General features: G+C 35.4%; 2 protein-coding genes and 1 long non-coding RNA gene across 3 annotated transcripts; 1 reads left to right on the top strand and 2 right to left on the bottom strand.

The window, feature by feature from the left end:
* Positions 1-228: 228 nt before the first annotated feature.
* Positions 229-14496, top strand: LOC143266075 (uncharacterized). Its single transcript, XR_013041134.1, has 17 exons — positions 229-504; positions 586-1597; positions 1676-1875; positions 1956-2644; positions 2724-3550; positions 3672-4274; positions 4424-4720; positions 4800-5020; positions 5506-6858; positions 6925-7330; positions 7629-7785; positions 7857-8199; positions 8413-8630; positions 8725-8945; positions 9022-10733; positions 10813-13122; positions 13379-14496. It is a non-coding gene; the product is annotated as an uncharacterized LOC143266075 (long non-coding RNA).
* On the bottom strand, positions 6034-11504 carry LOC100877055 (uncharacterized). The gene is made up of 4 exons (XM_012283547.2): positions 11381-11504; positions 8734-8943; positions 6475-6847; positions 6034-6289 (listed from the first exon to the last, which is right to left on the bottom strand). The coding sequence occupies exons 1-4, from the start codon at positions 11399-11401 to the stop codon at positions 6117-6119; spliced, it is 777 nt and encodes a 258-aa protein (XP_012138937.2). The 5' UTR covers positions 11402-11504; the 3' UTR covers positions 6034-6116.
* Positions 14469-16510, bottom strand: uri (unconventional prefoldin RPB5 interactor). The gene is made up of 6 exons (XM_003702453.3): positions 16115-16510; positions 15789-16038; positions 15559-15705; positions 15336-15483; positions 14744-15251; positions 14469-14666 (listed from the first exon to the last, which is right to left on the bottom strand). Exons 1-6 carry the CDS (start codon positions 16175-16177, stop codon positions 14553-14555), a joined length of 1230 nt encoding a protein of 409 aa, XP_003702501.1. The 5' UTR covers positions 16178-16510; the 3' UTR covers positions 14469-14552.
* Positions 16511-16527: the final 17 nt, after the last annotated feature.

Raw genomic sequence — 16527 nt, 5'->3', positions numbered from 1 at the left:
CTTTATGTCAACATTATCGATGCATCCTATCTGAAAAATTCTTGACGCAAAAGATTTCAGTCTTAACCACTGCTTGAATCTGCTGAACGAATTACTAACTTGTAATACGAATGAAAGGTAAATGAAGAAATAGGCACGCCAGCGATTGAACAAGCAGGAAAACGTTTTAGTATGTATGTAAAACGTTTATACATACACTTGAATTAAAACTTATGGATAGAGAAAAAATTAATCAGAGTTGGCAATGAGTCAATATAGTGACTAATGTTCTTCGTCATTTCTTCTTATTTCTGATTTTATAATCACTTGCAGGGTCACTGGAAGCATCAAGGTTCATCCATAAACGTTCACCCTACACTTTCACCTAAATGGAGTGTGACCCTGTTTCAGTATTTGGCAATAGAAGCTGCCACTTTCTTGGACCAAGGATCTTCCAAAGAGATGCTTGTGTAGAACAAAATTACTTAAGCATATAAAAAGAGCAAAGTTCAACAAGAATAAATGGTACACGTACAGAATTATATCATACTAGTTATGTATTTTTCAAATTGTATATTCAGATTTGTTTATTGAATGCTATTTTAGGATCTCAAGAAATGTGTCAGCAGGAAGGCTTCTCTGACGATTGATTGCTGAAGTAACAAGATGAAAAGTACTCTTCCAACAAAAGCACCGTATTCACCCAGAAAATTGTCATCAACCAGTTAAGCGGATTTTCCAACAGAATGGCGCATGTAATTGCACGCTCACGACAAATAATGATTTCTTTGATCACACGTTGGCCCATCGTTATTAGTCGAGTGAAAATTCTTTTATGCGATGGATTAGTCTGTCACTGAGCTTCCATAACTTTAGAATTCACCTAATGTAGTGTACGCGTAGTTGAATGTTTTCTTAATTGCATCTTTTCTTCATCTTCTTCTTCCTGCACGAGGCGTTCCTTTCGTGCCCCATTGTTGCAACTAATGATTCAATTAAAGATCCAACAGACTGTTTTTCGCCTCGATATCCATTCAATCGTGCTTTACCCGTATACACGCTATAATCTTTATTGCCTTAAATTCAGCCGGGAACTTGCAATCCGTGGTAATATCTACGATCGAGTTCTTTGTGAAATTTCGTTGATTTTAACCAACGTAACTTTGTTTCAGTGTTTAAAGTTGCCTTCAAAAAGTACCTTCAGTGACTATAGTGATTAGGTTATTTAATAAAATGAAAAGGATCCACAGGTATACTTTCAAAGTTTTAAAAATTACAAGAATCAAGAGAGCCACTGTTCTAAAGTTTCAAAGTTCGAAAGTTGTTATTTATCATGTTGAAGTTACTAATTTGCCAAGTAACTATTTTGCCAGATCAATCAACCACATGCTGTACAGAAGCGTGTAATCAAGTTCCGCAGTTGCTGAAGAAGAGAAACTAAATTTGTCACCGATCATGTCTTTAAAGTTAATATTCTAACCCGAAGCGTTCACGAGATGAACACGCTAACTGGTGAAGTTACGTGTCTTGGGTGAAAGATAATTACTGGAAAATTATTACAATTACAATTATTATAATTTATGGTTGTAGAGGATGGAAAGAGAAGAGCATGAAAAAGGTAACCGCACTTCTACCAGATAAAAAAACACATTATAAAATGCCATTAACCTTATAAAGAAGTATAATAATATTTCAGATAGAAAGGTACGCCCCATAAGATCTCGAATGATCCATAAAAGTTATGATCCAGGTGTAACGACCGTGATAATTGATTTGAATGATAGTCAGGTTAAGCAAACGAGCACAGTATAGCTGCTGATGGTAGCAATTATTGCGGTCATTGATATAATCTTGGCTATTAAATAAAAAAGGAGATACTGTTCTATTTTCAATGAGGTAACCGTTCATTTAATAAAGAGTTTATTAACTAGCTCACTGCCTAGTTTCGAAAATGAGTGAGTCGAATTTTTTTCAAGGTGCCAAGATTGATTGCTAACCAGGTAGAGCTAGAAGATAGCTCGGAGAAATATCTGGAGTGCTCCTATTCAGAAAGTTGACTGATGCCCACGGTACTGTTCGCTTGTGCGAACATCTTGACTCATCTTTAGTCAACTTCTTTATGGTTTGATTCAAATATTTCTTCCATCGTTTGATGCTGTCTTCGAGCTTGAAGATAATTAGGATCATGAATTATGAACATGCCTATGAACATAGAAACAGGTGTATCATTTGATTATTTATCTTTGAAAGATTTCTTTGACAAAACAAAAGGTTATGTTCGAAACTTTAGCGGACAATCATTGAATGAGATAACCTGCAATGCTTAAATACGGCTGAACACTATGGCAAATAATCGTATGAGCCAAATGATATGATCGTCATCCGACTCTACCATTATATTCGTTTCGTAAAACGTACTGCTCGTTCAGAAATGCTAGGAGTTACTTAAATCGCCAAACGTAGGCGATTCTTACAACACGCTGCCTCATTGCCGCTGCATCTCAGGAATCACTTTCCCTGCAACCCCTTGTAAATCATTAATCTTCCTTTCTCGACACACTGGCCGTCATTTGATCAAAATTTCAATCAAAGATGCGTCGAATTCTTTGGGTGAAGCATGGGTGCTACCAGGTTATTAGTCAAGATGGGGTAGCAAACTTTGAAGGTAAATTTCATCATGCCATTTTAAATAGATTTTACACTTATGACAGGAAAATTAATTTAATTATATTCTTTTTCTCTAGGAGTAGATCTGAAAGGATTCAGAATTTCTTCAACAATGAAGAAGACAACTGAATTGTGGAACATAGTGATCCAGAAATATAGAGATCTAGAGGAATTTACTACGACTCTAAAATTCTCTGAAATTATGTAAAGAAAGCCAAGACCAAAATGTTGAATTAATGATTTATTTAGAGAGGCAGTATGCCGAGTAATTTATTATAATCGTTCGCCTATGGCGTATTTACAATCACTAATTCGTTTCTTAATCTGAATTTTGTAATCGAGATGGTTGCGTTATTTTCGAGAGAACCCGATACCTTGTGGAGGGAGACGCTTAATTAATCCCGACATAATTAACGCTAATTGCAGCTGACACCGTGTACCGAGCAAAATTATTGTATGGGAGCTCGTGCCGTACAGCAGAACGCCCAGGCAGATTCTCTCCTGGCCACGGGATCATGAGTGAACGTTTTTGATGCGCCGTATACACCGTAATCGGGATAAACGGCGATTGCGTAATCGTTGCGATGCGGAAGACGTGCTCTGTCTTCTGCACACGTACCTACACGTTCACCTCTTCTTCGTCTCTCCTGTGATCTCTTGGAGGGGATATTTTGATCGACATTGCTCCCTGATGGTTAAATTCTGATGTAACTTTTTAGGACATAAAGGGTTGCCTGAGTTTTGGTTGAAGAGCGTTGGCTTAAGATTTTACACCCTCCAATACTAACGTCAAGGATAAAGATGCTTGCACTGGGAGTTCTAAGTGGATAACGGTAGAATAGATTGCCCAGTAGGTGAGCAATATAAATGAGAAGTATTTCAGGATATTACAGATTGGAAACTGGTATGTTGACGCAGACTGATGCAATAAAATATAATTTACAATAGCAATCATCTTGCAAAATAGTAGTTTAGATCAATAAGGCACGGCTGTTTAAGTTAAAAATAAAGAATCATCATTTCAGAAAAGTGTGGAACAATACTTGTATGCAAATGGAATGACATATCCTATCTTCAGAAGGAATGTAAAGGTACAAAACTTCTCAAGAATTTGAAACGGAGAAGCCTGGAAAGGACAATGTAAGGTGTTGAAAAATTTGAAGTTCTCAGAGATGAACATTTCATAAGGATTTTTCGCCACAAATTCAGAGCATTACCAACTTATTCTCGTCATTATCCGCGTTCCTCTGCAACGACTAACGTCTTTCATGTCGAACCACTATGCAACGTGTACATATGTACGTTCGAACGCATTACCGATTACACCATCGTTCTACGAAACCTTTTTCGCAACTTTATCCCATCCGTGCTCACCCTCGCAATAAAGCGTGTTTAAATAGACACATTTACTTCTAAATTCTTATATTGGAATATGAAGATTCTGTTAGGAAATCTGAATAAGAAGCATTCAAAAATATTTATATTATCAGGCCATGAAATTAATCAAAAGTAAAACTGTGATGGATGTTTGAAGAAGAAGTTTCAATAGATTATTAAACTAGGAAGATACTCTGTAACTAATGGTGTAGTTACTTAACTTAAAATTTCAATCAAAGTCATTACAATTGGTAAGACTTTCATAGTGTATCAAACTTGTGTAATGCTCTATTAAGACTACCCCCTAAGGATACTTTATCATTTACCTTCCATAAATCTAAATGTATCTGAACGTTTACCCATTCCATTTAACATGTAATAACTATTGTGTTTCTTACAGATGGACCTGCAATCCTACAGGACCGCTCTGTCATCAATCTACCATCTTCATCCTGGACTTATAGCAGAAACAGAGGGATGTACGTAACACGTCTAGCGGATCCTTCTCGACTGACCGTTCTCCATCAGTTTAAACGAAGTCAAGGAAATTAGCTATAAATGGAGCGGCATGGCAGGGCTCGCAGAAAGCACTTTCAAAACTGTTGTAGCATCGATTAAACCGGCAACTCATCCTTCATGTCGGGTAATCTTAGACCACTAGGTAGACGCATCATATTGATTACGTCAGGTTGTTTTCGTAAGTTCGACCGGTACGCGTTTCAACAAAGAGATTTTTCTTCACTGATCCACTCACCTTCACCTTTGCTTTCATTTAGGCATTCCCTGTTGACAAAGAAGACAAAAGGAATGGGATCTGTCCTTACTACTTGGTCATCCCTTCACTGTACCATTCTATGACAGCTAAGTAGCTGTTAGACCATTTGCTGTTAAAGACAAATATGGTGTATGTGGAAGACTTGATTAAAGCGTCCCTATTGTCTATTCACAAGGATTAGTTATCTTGAATATATTTAAAACGTTTAGATCTTCATACATGGTATGTTCACATTACACAATTGCTATCTAAATGACTACATCCTCATATCTCTAAATCCTTAGATTACTAGACAGTCAGATAGTGTAAACCTTTGTATCCTATATTCCTGTATTCCCAAATCCCCAAATGCCTATATCTCCACATCCTTGTATTCTCAAAACCTTGTATCCCCAGATGCTCCCCTCTCTTATCCCCAGATCTCTGCATTCCCAGATCCTTATATCCATTAACGGTACTAATTAAAAAGAAGTCTTGTTATGTATCAGTATAATGTACATAACCTATTCACACAATGTAAAACGATTAATTAATCACCCTTGAAATAACAGTTGCTACAACTTTTACCTAATTAATTTAGAGGTACCCAATTTTCATGGATAATACTTTCTCTCCTTTTTTACAAAGTGAAGTAATTAATACAGCATAGCAATTATACAATATTCTCACGAATTTCAAGTAAGATTTAATAAAAACATCTTTTTCAGAACTCTAAACGTCAAGTGTACTTCAGAACGGTTATGGCTGTCGAAGCTTCGTCAGTAATTTAGATATTACAGTATCAGAGAAAGTGTCTCCTCGAGCACGAAACTGGGCTTCCTGGTGTCATAATATAACAGCGTCCATTACGATTATTTTACATGTTGCGACAGGTTCAAGTATTTGTTATTTTTGTTCACCGAGTACGTAGCGTTTTTTAAATAGAGTTTCATTCTTCCTACTTGATGCATCAACCCGATACGCGCTCCATTAATGATCGATTTCACCGGCTATGGGAAAATCCATAATTATACAGCTTGTCACGATGAAGTATTATTATTTATGTAATGAAGGAACCTCTGGGATACACCTGAAGGCATTTATATTTCCTGCATTGATCACATCTTTCTCTATCTGTTATCTTGAATCAAAGTAAAAACGATTTTAATTCTATCAAATTTTATTGCAATATGAAATTATTTTCTTTTAACAGGACTCGCTCATAGCAAACGATTGGGGAAATTACAAGACGCCAGTAGAAATTAAACAACTGTTTTATTACAAAAGAGCTAATCTTATAGGACGTTTCTTATTCTATGCTAATTGGAATTATACTAGGTCACTTAAAAGCTGGACCATACGTCGTCGATGGAACTCGTGTGTTGTAATTATTGCGACCACCAAGACTGTTAAAACTGTTGTCCAGAGAGTTGGAACCGAATGGGTACTGATAATTGTTTCCATTGTTGTAGTTACTAGAGGGTGGTTGATAGTTGTATCCTCCATTATTTCCTTAAACAATACATTTGTTAGATGAAATGCATAGTATAGATATTGCATAATTATTTACAACTCATAATCATAGGATCAAATTTCTAAGTCTATAATCTAATATGTAGTTTTTAATTTAATGAACACCTGCCTACTAAAGTTATTTGAAATGATAAAAATGATAAATGATAAAAATTCTCAATTACCTCCATTATACACAGTAGGAGCATTATTATTATTATTTGTACCCGGGTATCCAAAATTCTGACTACCAGCTTGATTGTTGTTATTGTAAGCATTATTATTATTATTGTTGTTATTATTGTTGTTGTTATTGTTGTTGTAACCATTGTTTTGTGTGTTGTACTGATCAGGATAGGTCGCTGTTCCCTCATATCTGACATCTGCGTGGAAACCCGTCCTCCAGTCTGCAGTGTAAGTCACTATTTGTGTCCTACCATCAGGTAGTTGGACTCTGTATTCTCCTCGCACGGTTTCACCATCGCTAGTCTCGCGTCTACCGAAATCATTCCCGGTTGCCTGGTCTTTCACTGCGTAACCAAATTCATAGGACATCGGCTGCAACATAGGTACACATGATTACAGCATCAATAATTAAATTATAGAAAGATTTAATGACTGTTATTATATTTCAGAATCTGCACAAAGTATGTTGAATCACTACCCTCATATTAGAACTCATGAGGAAGGGAAAAGAAATGAAGAGATGGCGTTATGAGATTCAACTTTCTTCTACAAAGAAGTGGAGCAGATGCGGACTGCGATTTAATCTGGCTCGAGCTAGGTCGCTCGACCCGCAGGCTAGAACCGCGCGAATGCACATAACCAGACCGTTTAGATTCTCTCAGAACGATTAGCTAATCGGCAATAACGATTTGCCGTGGATGATGCCTGCGGTCGTTGGTTCACCCTATTAATATTGTTGCGTAATAAACGCGTTTACGCCACAGACTGACGCGATGAATGTGTAGCATTTCGATGATGGATCCGAGATTCCGGTGCCCACGCGGTTTCTGGTTCTCAGATCCGTGTCACGGACAGGTTAGAGGTTACGGAAACCGTATCTAATAGTTGGTCATTAAGCGCATTGTTTTCAACGCTTCTGTATTTATGTGTTTAGCTTGATCAAACTTGAAACGATTTAAATGTAGAATGTATTATATTTGGAACGCTTCAAACTTGACACACCTTGTACTTGAAATACTTCAAATTCAGAACGTTTGAAATGAGGTCTTGTAAATAATGTGCTTATTGTCCTGACTAATATACATGATTGTGGAGATACATTTATATTCTAATTAGGAACTTGAATATTACTAATGTAAGTAAATATTTTCAGATGAACTAATTAGATCTGGGAGAACGGGAAGATGCCATGAAACTTCATTCCCACTTCCCATCATCTTTGCAACATTGTAGGTGAGCGCGTTAATGTAATTTCATCGTGGTTGCAGCATTAAAGGAGTGGTTATTGTTACCTGTCGCAACAGCTTAGGGTAGTTATGAAGTACATAAATTTACTTAATAGCAGTATAAAACAAGCAGTTAATTCGTGGACTCCAAATAGCCCTCTTTCAGATTTTCAAACATATAATTACTAAAAAAAATTTACGTCTTCAACACCTTGGATAATGAATCTTTGAGAGAACAATTCCTTCATTTTAAAAATTTTGTTAATTAAAAGGAAATGGAAATGAAGAGAAGGCATTGACTTAAAAGGGAAGAGAAGAAAGGAAGTCGATGCTTGATCTATACATTCTAGATTTACGTAACGAGATCGGTCATGCCTCGCTCGACAAAGTTCAATGTTACTTGTACAATCAGCGTTAACCCAGATCTATTCATCTACTGCAACCCTTGGTTCTACTATGAAATATTGTGGCGGAAATACGAGTAGAATTGATCAATGGGTATGTTCTTCAGGCGATTTGGTATTAAGATCTATTGCTTTTCCATTTTGATTATCTGTGATATATCAATCGTTCAACATTCTGCAATTTATTTGCTCCATTGCCTACAAAGCCCTAGCTTTGCAAATATGGCAATTATTATTATGCTTCAAATAGTTTATAATAAATATATGTTGTGCCTCTTCTAAATTTCTTCTTTTTTTCTACATTTAGAGATATGAGGATCCAAGGATATAGGGCTTTTGTCAATGCCGTTTGAGACTCATTTCCAAACTGAGTTTTCCAGAAGTGAAGATCCATCGTTACGAGAGAACGCATCCGTAATTCTATTGCAACAGGGAATTGTTCATAGCACTGAAACGGTCTAAGAAACGGCAATTAAGTTTAAGCAATCGTGATCGTTAAATGCACAAAAGAAGCAATCTGAAATGGCAAGTAATAAATATTTAATTATATTTAACACCGCAGGTCCAGAAACTTCATAAATGATTTTAACCTCTATAATATCATACATACAAATTTCAGATCATTTACCTGATCGACGTAATCGTTGTCATTTCCGTTGTCATAATGGTGATTGCCAAAGTCATTTGTACCCGAGGAACCATGGTTGTGGTGGTTGTTGTTGTTATTGTTGTTATTGTTGTTATTGCTGCCAGCATAATTTCCTGGTACTCCGTACTGATTGTTTAATGGAGGATCACATTGTACGATTCCTATGCTCACCATTAAAGCGAGCGATAACTGTAAATTATATATATACTTCAGGTTCTAATTTAACAATATTAATTTAAACAAAATTGATGTCACATATTGTTTCAGGTCATTTATAAGAATAATGTTAGTGTGACTCCATGTCTCAATCTGATGTTCCCTAGCTGATGTGTGCAACGGTATCAGACTGTTAATTTAAAATCAGATGGATTCCCAAGAGCACTACAAGAGCATAGCACGAAAGCGCGAGATGATCGAGCGGCTTGCGTTGCGTAGGCGAGAAATTAGAGCCGTGAGCCGGTGTTTTCCTCCTGATTTCTGTCGTGAGAAAGCGTCAAGCGTTGCGTCATCGTCGACGTTCAAAATCAGCTGGAGATCGGGCACGATTGCGACCAGGGGAAAAAGGAAAGAAAGGATTAGACTGTTCCGGCTGACGGTAACCCAGTCCTCGTTAAGGAAACTCGTTAGCGGCCTTTTGACGGACAAATGGCACATCTTTATTTAATGCTCATGTGTCGTTGACAAGATTCACGTTTGCTTTTATACTATTATCTGCCGTTCTGTGGAATCGAGCACAAAACTTTCGTTCATAAATTATCCATACAAAAAGCTTCGTAATAAAAGAGCTATGCTTCCGCAAATTAGCTGATAATTATAATATGAGTCTGTCAAAGCTACTTGAATCTCTTAACACAAATGTTAATCTGTGTTAATCAATATTATCTGTTAGCATAATCTCAATAGCCAGTAACTCGATTGATGTTCATAATTGTTTGAAAGTGGAATTGAAGCTTCTTGTGGAGAAGAAAAATGAATTAAATTCCTTTCCGATTGATCAGTCAGGATATAAAAGATTTCTTCAATCATATTTAACTTGTTTCTTGTTTTTCAGAACAGAAGAAGGAATCTGATGATTCAAGTAATCGTTGAGTAATTTCCTGTTGGGAAGATTTTGTTCAAAACTGTTGCAAGATTTATGGTTTTAAAGGGAACAGGGTAAATGGTGAGAATCTGTTGCTGCTGATTTTAATTATATTGTGACAGAGAATAATTCAGAGTGCTAGAAAGCAGAGATACTGAGATGAAAGAAAAGCACATTTGAAATTAAGAAATCAAGATTGATAATAATTTATGCAATGAAGGGTGCTATTGTGTATGTTATGGCATGAGAGACAAGTCTCTTCCAGTGGTTAATTATGAGAGTTGATTATCTGTGATGTATGTAGATCATGAATGCAGTTGTTCAATATTAATTGTTAAGAAAATCAACCTACATCTTTGAGACATAAATCATTCTTGTCTCATAGAAGAAATATTTATTATTAAAGTATCCTATATTTGAATTTTTATATCTTCATTCATTGTGTTCTATATTGTGTGCTTTAAGAAAAAGAACGCTATAAAAATCTCTGAAGAAAGATGCCCTGAAGATGTGAAGATTTTCGTAACGAGTTACTTGGAAGCGTGCATGATGTCACTTAAAACGATGTTAGAATAGTTTCACGTAGTGGCTTGCGAAATGTTTATGTTATTATTTATATTCCCGTGTAAAGCATACGTGTCTGAGCCGCATTAACGGAGATGATTACACGGGACCAAGTGTACTTACATAATAAAATGCAACAACCTACTGTGTACCTACAAAATGAACTATGCAATGTCTAACTGCGCTTGCAAATTGAAACATACGCATCTCACTTATTGAAGAATTTGAGATTTTATAATTTTGAAAATTGTAAAGATACATTAGAAATTTATATTTTATAAATACTAGGGTAGTTATAAATGAACAATTTGGAAGACTTTTAAAAGTATAACAGGTATAATTTACATCAAATACAGTCAAAATAAATTTTTATGCCATCAAAAAGTGTATAATGAAACTTTTACTATTTTCAGATTCTGAGAAATGAATAAAAAGTTTATATGTACACAGTTATGTGAAAGGAATCATCAGTGCTCAGGAATTTCAGATTTAAACTAATAAAAAGCATTTTATAACTTACAATATATAAGTATAATTTCTCACATCAGGTAATATTAGTTTCACATGCAATGTACCAATCTGTGGTTTGAATAATGGCCCAGAAATATTGATTTATTATGTCAATCTTTATTAATGGAAACAGATATCTCAAGATAATCTTAACTCATCCGGTACAGTGGATGTGTGTCATATGAAGAAGATATGCATTTGATGACAATTTAATTCACACTGTACCAGCTGATGGCTACAAACTAAAGCACTAAACATACAATTGGAGGACATCCAACCCACAATTAGTATTAAACATAACATCTTTTCTGGACAAACATTCAACCAAACCTTGACAGCAACCGTACTGATTTAAGACTGTTCCACCAACAGGTCACCCCAAATCACTGCTCACAAGTCAACAAAAAATCACGTAGCAGATGAATTATAGCAGCGCCAGCACCAATGCAGATCAACACTTATCCTGATTACCTGTCGCACCACTCTATTCATACTTAAGAAGACTTAGAAACCGGAGCACCGTGTGTAATGTTGAATTATGGTGACGTTTTGCTGCCTAGCTGGCTTATATAGAGAGCCCGTGTACGCCTACAAAGATTCATTTCCTGTCGGCTACGGATCCAGCTTGGAGGAGGATCCGTGTGGATCCGCGTGTAAAACTGGGGGTTACTCGGTATACTCCAGTTCACATAGGAACGCGAGACGTGTGGAAAGCCCGCGCTTTATTTCCCATTGTTCTGCCGGAGGCATGTGCGATTTTGGGGCGGCGCGTGCATGAGAGGAACGCGTCTTCTAGAGCGGAGAAAGCTGATTACTTCACCGCGTGGGACAGCCTGCTGGCGAATCTAACTGAAGAGGCAACCAGCTCTTACTACTCGAGCTTCTTAATTAGCCAATCGGAGCCTTAATTAAGACGGTGGACCATTGTCCATCTCTTGATTCATTGGTGGATGTCGTAACGTTGGTCAATCTTCCATTCCGTCTGTCTTCTTGGATTGGACGAACTGAATATGTAATTAGAGGTTTAATTGTATGGATAATCCATGTTTGGTAAATTGAAGGCATTGTACAGGTGAGAATGAAACTCACAAATGGAATACGGTGCATATTGGGAAAAAGTTCAAGCTAGGTCTAGGTTGATGCGAACTTGATGTATTCTATTTGAGTCCACTGGATTATATCACCTGTTTCTTCAAATACATGGAAAGGTGTTTATGAATTTTTATGGACTCACAAAGTTCTAAGGTCAAACGAGTGAAGCTAAACTCCACATGATCTTGATCATATCACGCTCATAGAAAAGTGTAAGATTATAATCTTGAAACGATGCCAATCCGTTAAGGTTTATGAGCATATACTGAACCACATCCTAAAACACAATTGAAGTTACATAATCAAACTGGAAGATACATTCGTTTTGTCGGCGTCAGACCGCAACGCATCAAGGATCTTCATCTCGACAAGTTTGTTGGATTGTAACACGCAAGACGCGTGACAAGAAATGGCACGAGCTGAGCACAATGTATAACACAAATGAATACTGAATCCAACGAGATTGGCACCCAGACCGATTTAGAAAGTACATTTGAATGGCGTTAAAATTGCTTTTCGTCTTGGTCATTCTACACAACCGACCACGTTGTTACATTATTACAAATAATCTCGTTTCACAATTCGTCTCATCCTTACCACCTTAATTTATTATGCGTACACACAGAGTCGTCGAGTTTCATTCAGAAGATAAATGATGGATTGAATGCTGTTTAGGTATCTCGAAGACATTATCATTATTTTTTATTAAAGACTCTTTAAAGAAGAATTAGAATAGGACTGACGATTTTCTTCAGTGTTGTAAAAAAACTGAGAAGCTGTAATCAATTAATTGGTCAGCCATTATAATGACTGAGAACAGTTCTTACAATTAGTGTCCTAGGACTTGTACCTAGTTAGAAGGTGCAACGAGATTAATAATTGTTGATCTGGTTTAGGACAATGGCCACTATCAGAACGGTCGATCTAATCTTCTGGATCAATGAGTTAAAATGAAACCTAATCAAGAGGGGCTTTATTGTTTATTTAGTGTGCGAATTCTCACTTTCGATTCCTTTCGTAACCTTTCCCTGATTGTTCGCCGTTACGTGAACGGAAACCATTGCGTTACGATAAGCACATGCTCCCCGCAGGACGATTAACAATGATGCCGACGGTTTTCGGTAATTTGCTTCTTATTGTTCAGCCAAAAATTCGTTGTGTAACTGGTGAACTTTTATCTTATCACTTTAGTAAAAAATGCAGGAACAAATGGAACGGTATTCTTAGCCTAAGTATACTAATTGATACTTTCTCAGCATCTGTGTTCATTATAATATTAATTAGATATGGTTGAGATAATGAAAGAATACTTTTAAACATAATAATAACACTCCTCTGCAAATGTATTTATAGTAATAATTTTCTTCTGGATTACAGGTAAACTGGGAAGCTGTACCTAATACTTCTTCATCGGTTCTAAAATCAGCATAAGATGCAAAGAGGAGAAAATCAAACAATGTTTAGATCTTGGTACAATTTCTTCATGATATGTAATTGAAAGGATTATCATAACAATAATCTTCCCTTCACACGTGCGCCAACATGATCGACAAGGTCATGACGTATTTAAAGGATGCTCCAAATTCATCCCGATTCATATTATGCAAGCCACCTCAGACAATTTTGTATATCAGGTTTAGTTTTGTTGTGAAACGTCATGATGTGGAAGATAGGCATGTAAAAATTTCGTTATTATTTCATCATCTTTAACAGACTGTTCAATCAGCAATCATGATTGAAAGCAAATCAAGGATATGGTTTTTGGCGTGAGATTAATACAGCATCATTTTGGATCATTATTATGCACAATTAAACTGAATTGGGTTGATGGGTCTCTGGGAACTAGTATTAATACACTGCAGATGTTTAGATTGATGGATCTTAGATGGATAATTCATGACAAAATTACTATTCTACTTTCAAACATTAGTTATGTGAAGGGCAATTGTACCTTCAAGAAAAGATATGTAATTAAAGGAAGAAAGTACTAACACTAACAGGTGCAAGAAATGCTCTGCATTTTATTCATGATTTCGTTAATAATATTCAGGAAGTTTACGCACGAGGTTTCTTAACGAGAAGTGCGAAAAGAAACAATATAATGTCAATATCAATTCCGCTGCAACCTGTGATTAATCTTGATTGAATATCAACATTTAGACAGTGCATCAGTGCAGTGACAAGTGTGATGTATTGAAGTGTAAGCAATTTAAACTCGACGTCATAATTGTTTCCTAGTCGACAGAATAACAACAGAGCTGAATATGTTAGCATCTTATTGACCGATCGGGTACAGAGCCAATTGTTTCCTCTCTTAACCTATAATTACAGCCATATTCTATTACTGCAAGTGAAAATTACTCCCTCAACTGTTGTTTATCAAGGAGTGGTCAAACAAACCTTATGTAACTGAAATACTTTTATTTCTTCACATGGTGTGATATATCTATTTCCTCTTTACAAAAAATGATCAATAAATTTTTTATTATACAATTTTTATTTGTTTACAAAAATGGCATCAAAATGTTTATTTATTTCTAACTATTTACTATTATTTTTTTTGACGATCTCTTTTGAATTTACTAATCGGCCGAGCATGCTCCTGTGTTTTCGAAACATCGTTTACAGGCGCTGTTGTGTTCCTTTCTTGAATATCTTTTACCACCTGATGGTAACAAAAATATTTTTGTAGTACATATAAAAAGCAGATAGAGTGAAAAGATATACAAGATTAATCCTTACTGATTCATATGCTGAAGGTTTATTAGATTCTTCTTCTTCCTCCTCTTCTGTACTATAATCGGGAGGAGGAGCCTGTACAGGGATATCGTTTGGTGATCTTTTTAAAATAGATTTAGGTTTTGAAAGCATCTTATATATATCTGCTGGTGACTGTATCGATTCTCCATCCGATTTTATAGTCGGATTATTTGAAGAATGACTAAATTCTATTCGAAGAATATCTTCCACTGAACCTTCTTCTACATCTTCATTATTTGTTTCTTCTGATTTTTTTAAGTTTTCATCTTTTTCTTTCTTTTGATTATCTTCTGATACTGCAAATGAAACTGATTTTGTTATTCTATTACTTTTTACATTTTCCTCTGGCTGTTTTTTCTCAGAATCTACAATATCTTCATCTTCCTTTTTAGAATCATTTTCTTCACTTTCAGAAGAACTTTCTGATTCATAATAACATTCCCCTTCTTTTAGTTCCTCACCAAAAAGTTCATGCACTTCATCTTCCAATCTATAAACCAATGTTTCAGTTGTCTTAAAAATATTTTAAGATTTATATAGAAAATTAATAAATCCAGATACTATTAAAATATACCTATTAAGTTCATCAGCTAATTCTTCTTCAATTTCAAGTTGATCTAGTCTATTAAAGAGGTCTTCTTCTGTTTCAATCTTCTTTATATTGTCTTGCCTAAGTTTGGTTAATTTCTGGTGATACTCTTTTTCTCTTTCCCTATGCTTCTCTGTAGACAAAAATGTAAACTGCTTGATTACTTGCAAAAAGATCACTAAGAAGACAATCATAAAAAAATAATTACTTCTCCATTCATCAATCTGTTCTTCATTCCAATGCTCTACGATTTCTGTGCCAGCACAATCTTCAAAGAAATCATTTTCTGTAACCATCATCCTAGTTTCATATAAATCTCTTTCTGTGCTTAGTTTCTTTAACATTTCTTCTGCATCTAATGAGAAAGATTTATCATTACTGTACATAACATTGATTATATTTTCTTCTTATTTGATGCTTTTAAACATTTTATTATACTTTGTATTCTTCTTTGACAAAGAGCTATTGCTCCTGCAGCACTATACTTTGCAAAATATCCATCACCCAGAAAAGCAAGAACTTCATTAGTATGAATTAATCTTCCCTTCATTAGTGCCCTTTTTCCAATTGGTACCATACAGTTTACATATAAATCTTTCTGAAAAGTCTGTAGCGCTTCAGCAACCTTTTCATGACCGGTTTTATAAGCTCTCCATATTTTGCACTGTTCTTCATTCTTTTCGATCCCCTTAAACAAATAAAAACAACAGGATTATAAACAATTATAATATATTAACATATTTTATTTTTATAGAATAACTCACTTTTGAAAGAACATCATCTAACAATGCATATTGAATTTTTCGTGTATCAATCTCGGGATTCATTGTTAATATAAAAAGATTAACCAAAAAGAATTTTTCCAAAGCATAGAGGTACAATTAAAGTCACTTGTTGTACTTATTTCATTCTTGTAAACATGTTTTATGAGGATTTTAATTTATGAAAATTAATATTTCACATAAAGTCGTATATCAAACTGTGTATGTTAATTAATAAAATCACATCGTTATATTAATTGCGACTGTCGTAATTATTTATCTAACTACTATTTCGAAATTTGAATTCCCTTAAATCTAACCTCAAAAATGACATTTAAATTTGAAGGTTATTTGTGATAGCGGCTTAAGATGGCGCTATATCAAAGTCATGTTTTACCATGCTTTATAAGTAGAGG

Source organism: Megachile rotundata, chromosome 16, assembly GCF_050947335.1.
Source record: "Megachile rotundata isolate GNS110a chromosome 16, iyMegRotu1, whole genome shotgun sequence".
Classification (NCBI taxonomy): domain Eukaryota; kingdom Metazoa; phylum Arthropoda; class Insecta; order Hymenoptera; family Megachilidae; genus Megachile; species Megachile rotundata.
Note: the sequence above shows the minus strand (reverse complement) of the source record. Positions and strands in the feature narration are given on the sequence as shown.

Excerpts from the sequence above, each read along its gene's own strand:
- uri (XM_003702453.3), bottom strand. The coding sequence starts at position 16,177 with ATGAATCCCGAGATTGATACACGAAAAATTCAATATGCATTGTTAGAT. Across the intron at positions 16,039-16,114 it reads TAGATGATGTTCTTTCAAAA|GGGATCGAAAAGAATGAAGA; the intron begins GTGAGTTATTCT and ends TATTTGTTTAAG. Across the intron at positions 15,706-15,788 it reads TTGTCAAAGAAGAATACAAA|ATGCAGAAGAAATGTTAAAG; the intron begins GTATAATAAAAT and ends CTTTCTCATTAG.
- LOC100877055 (XM_012283547.2), bottom strand. The coding sequence starts at position 11,401 with ATGAATAGAGTGGTGCGACAG. Across the intron at positions 8,944-11,380 it reads TGAATAGAGTGGTGCGACAG|TTATCGCTCGCTTTAATGGT; the intron begins GTAATCAGGATA and ends TATAATTTACAG. Across the intron at positions 6,290-6,474 it reads TCCTACTGTGTATAATGGAG|GAAATAATGGAGGATACAAC; the intron begins GTAATTGAGAAT and ends GTATTGTTTAAG.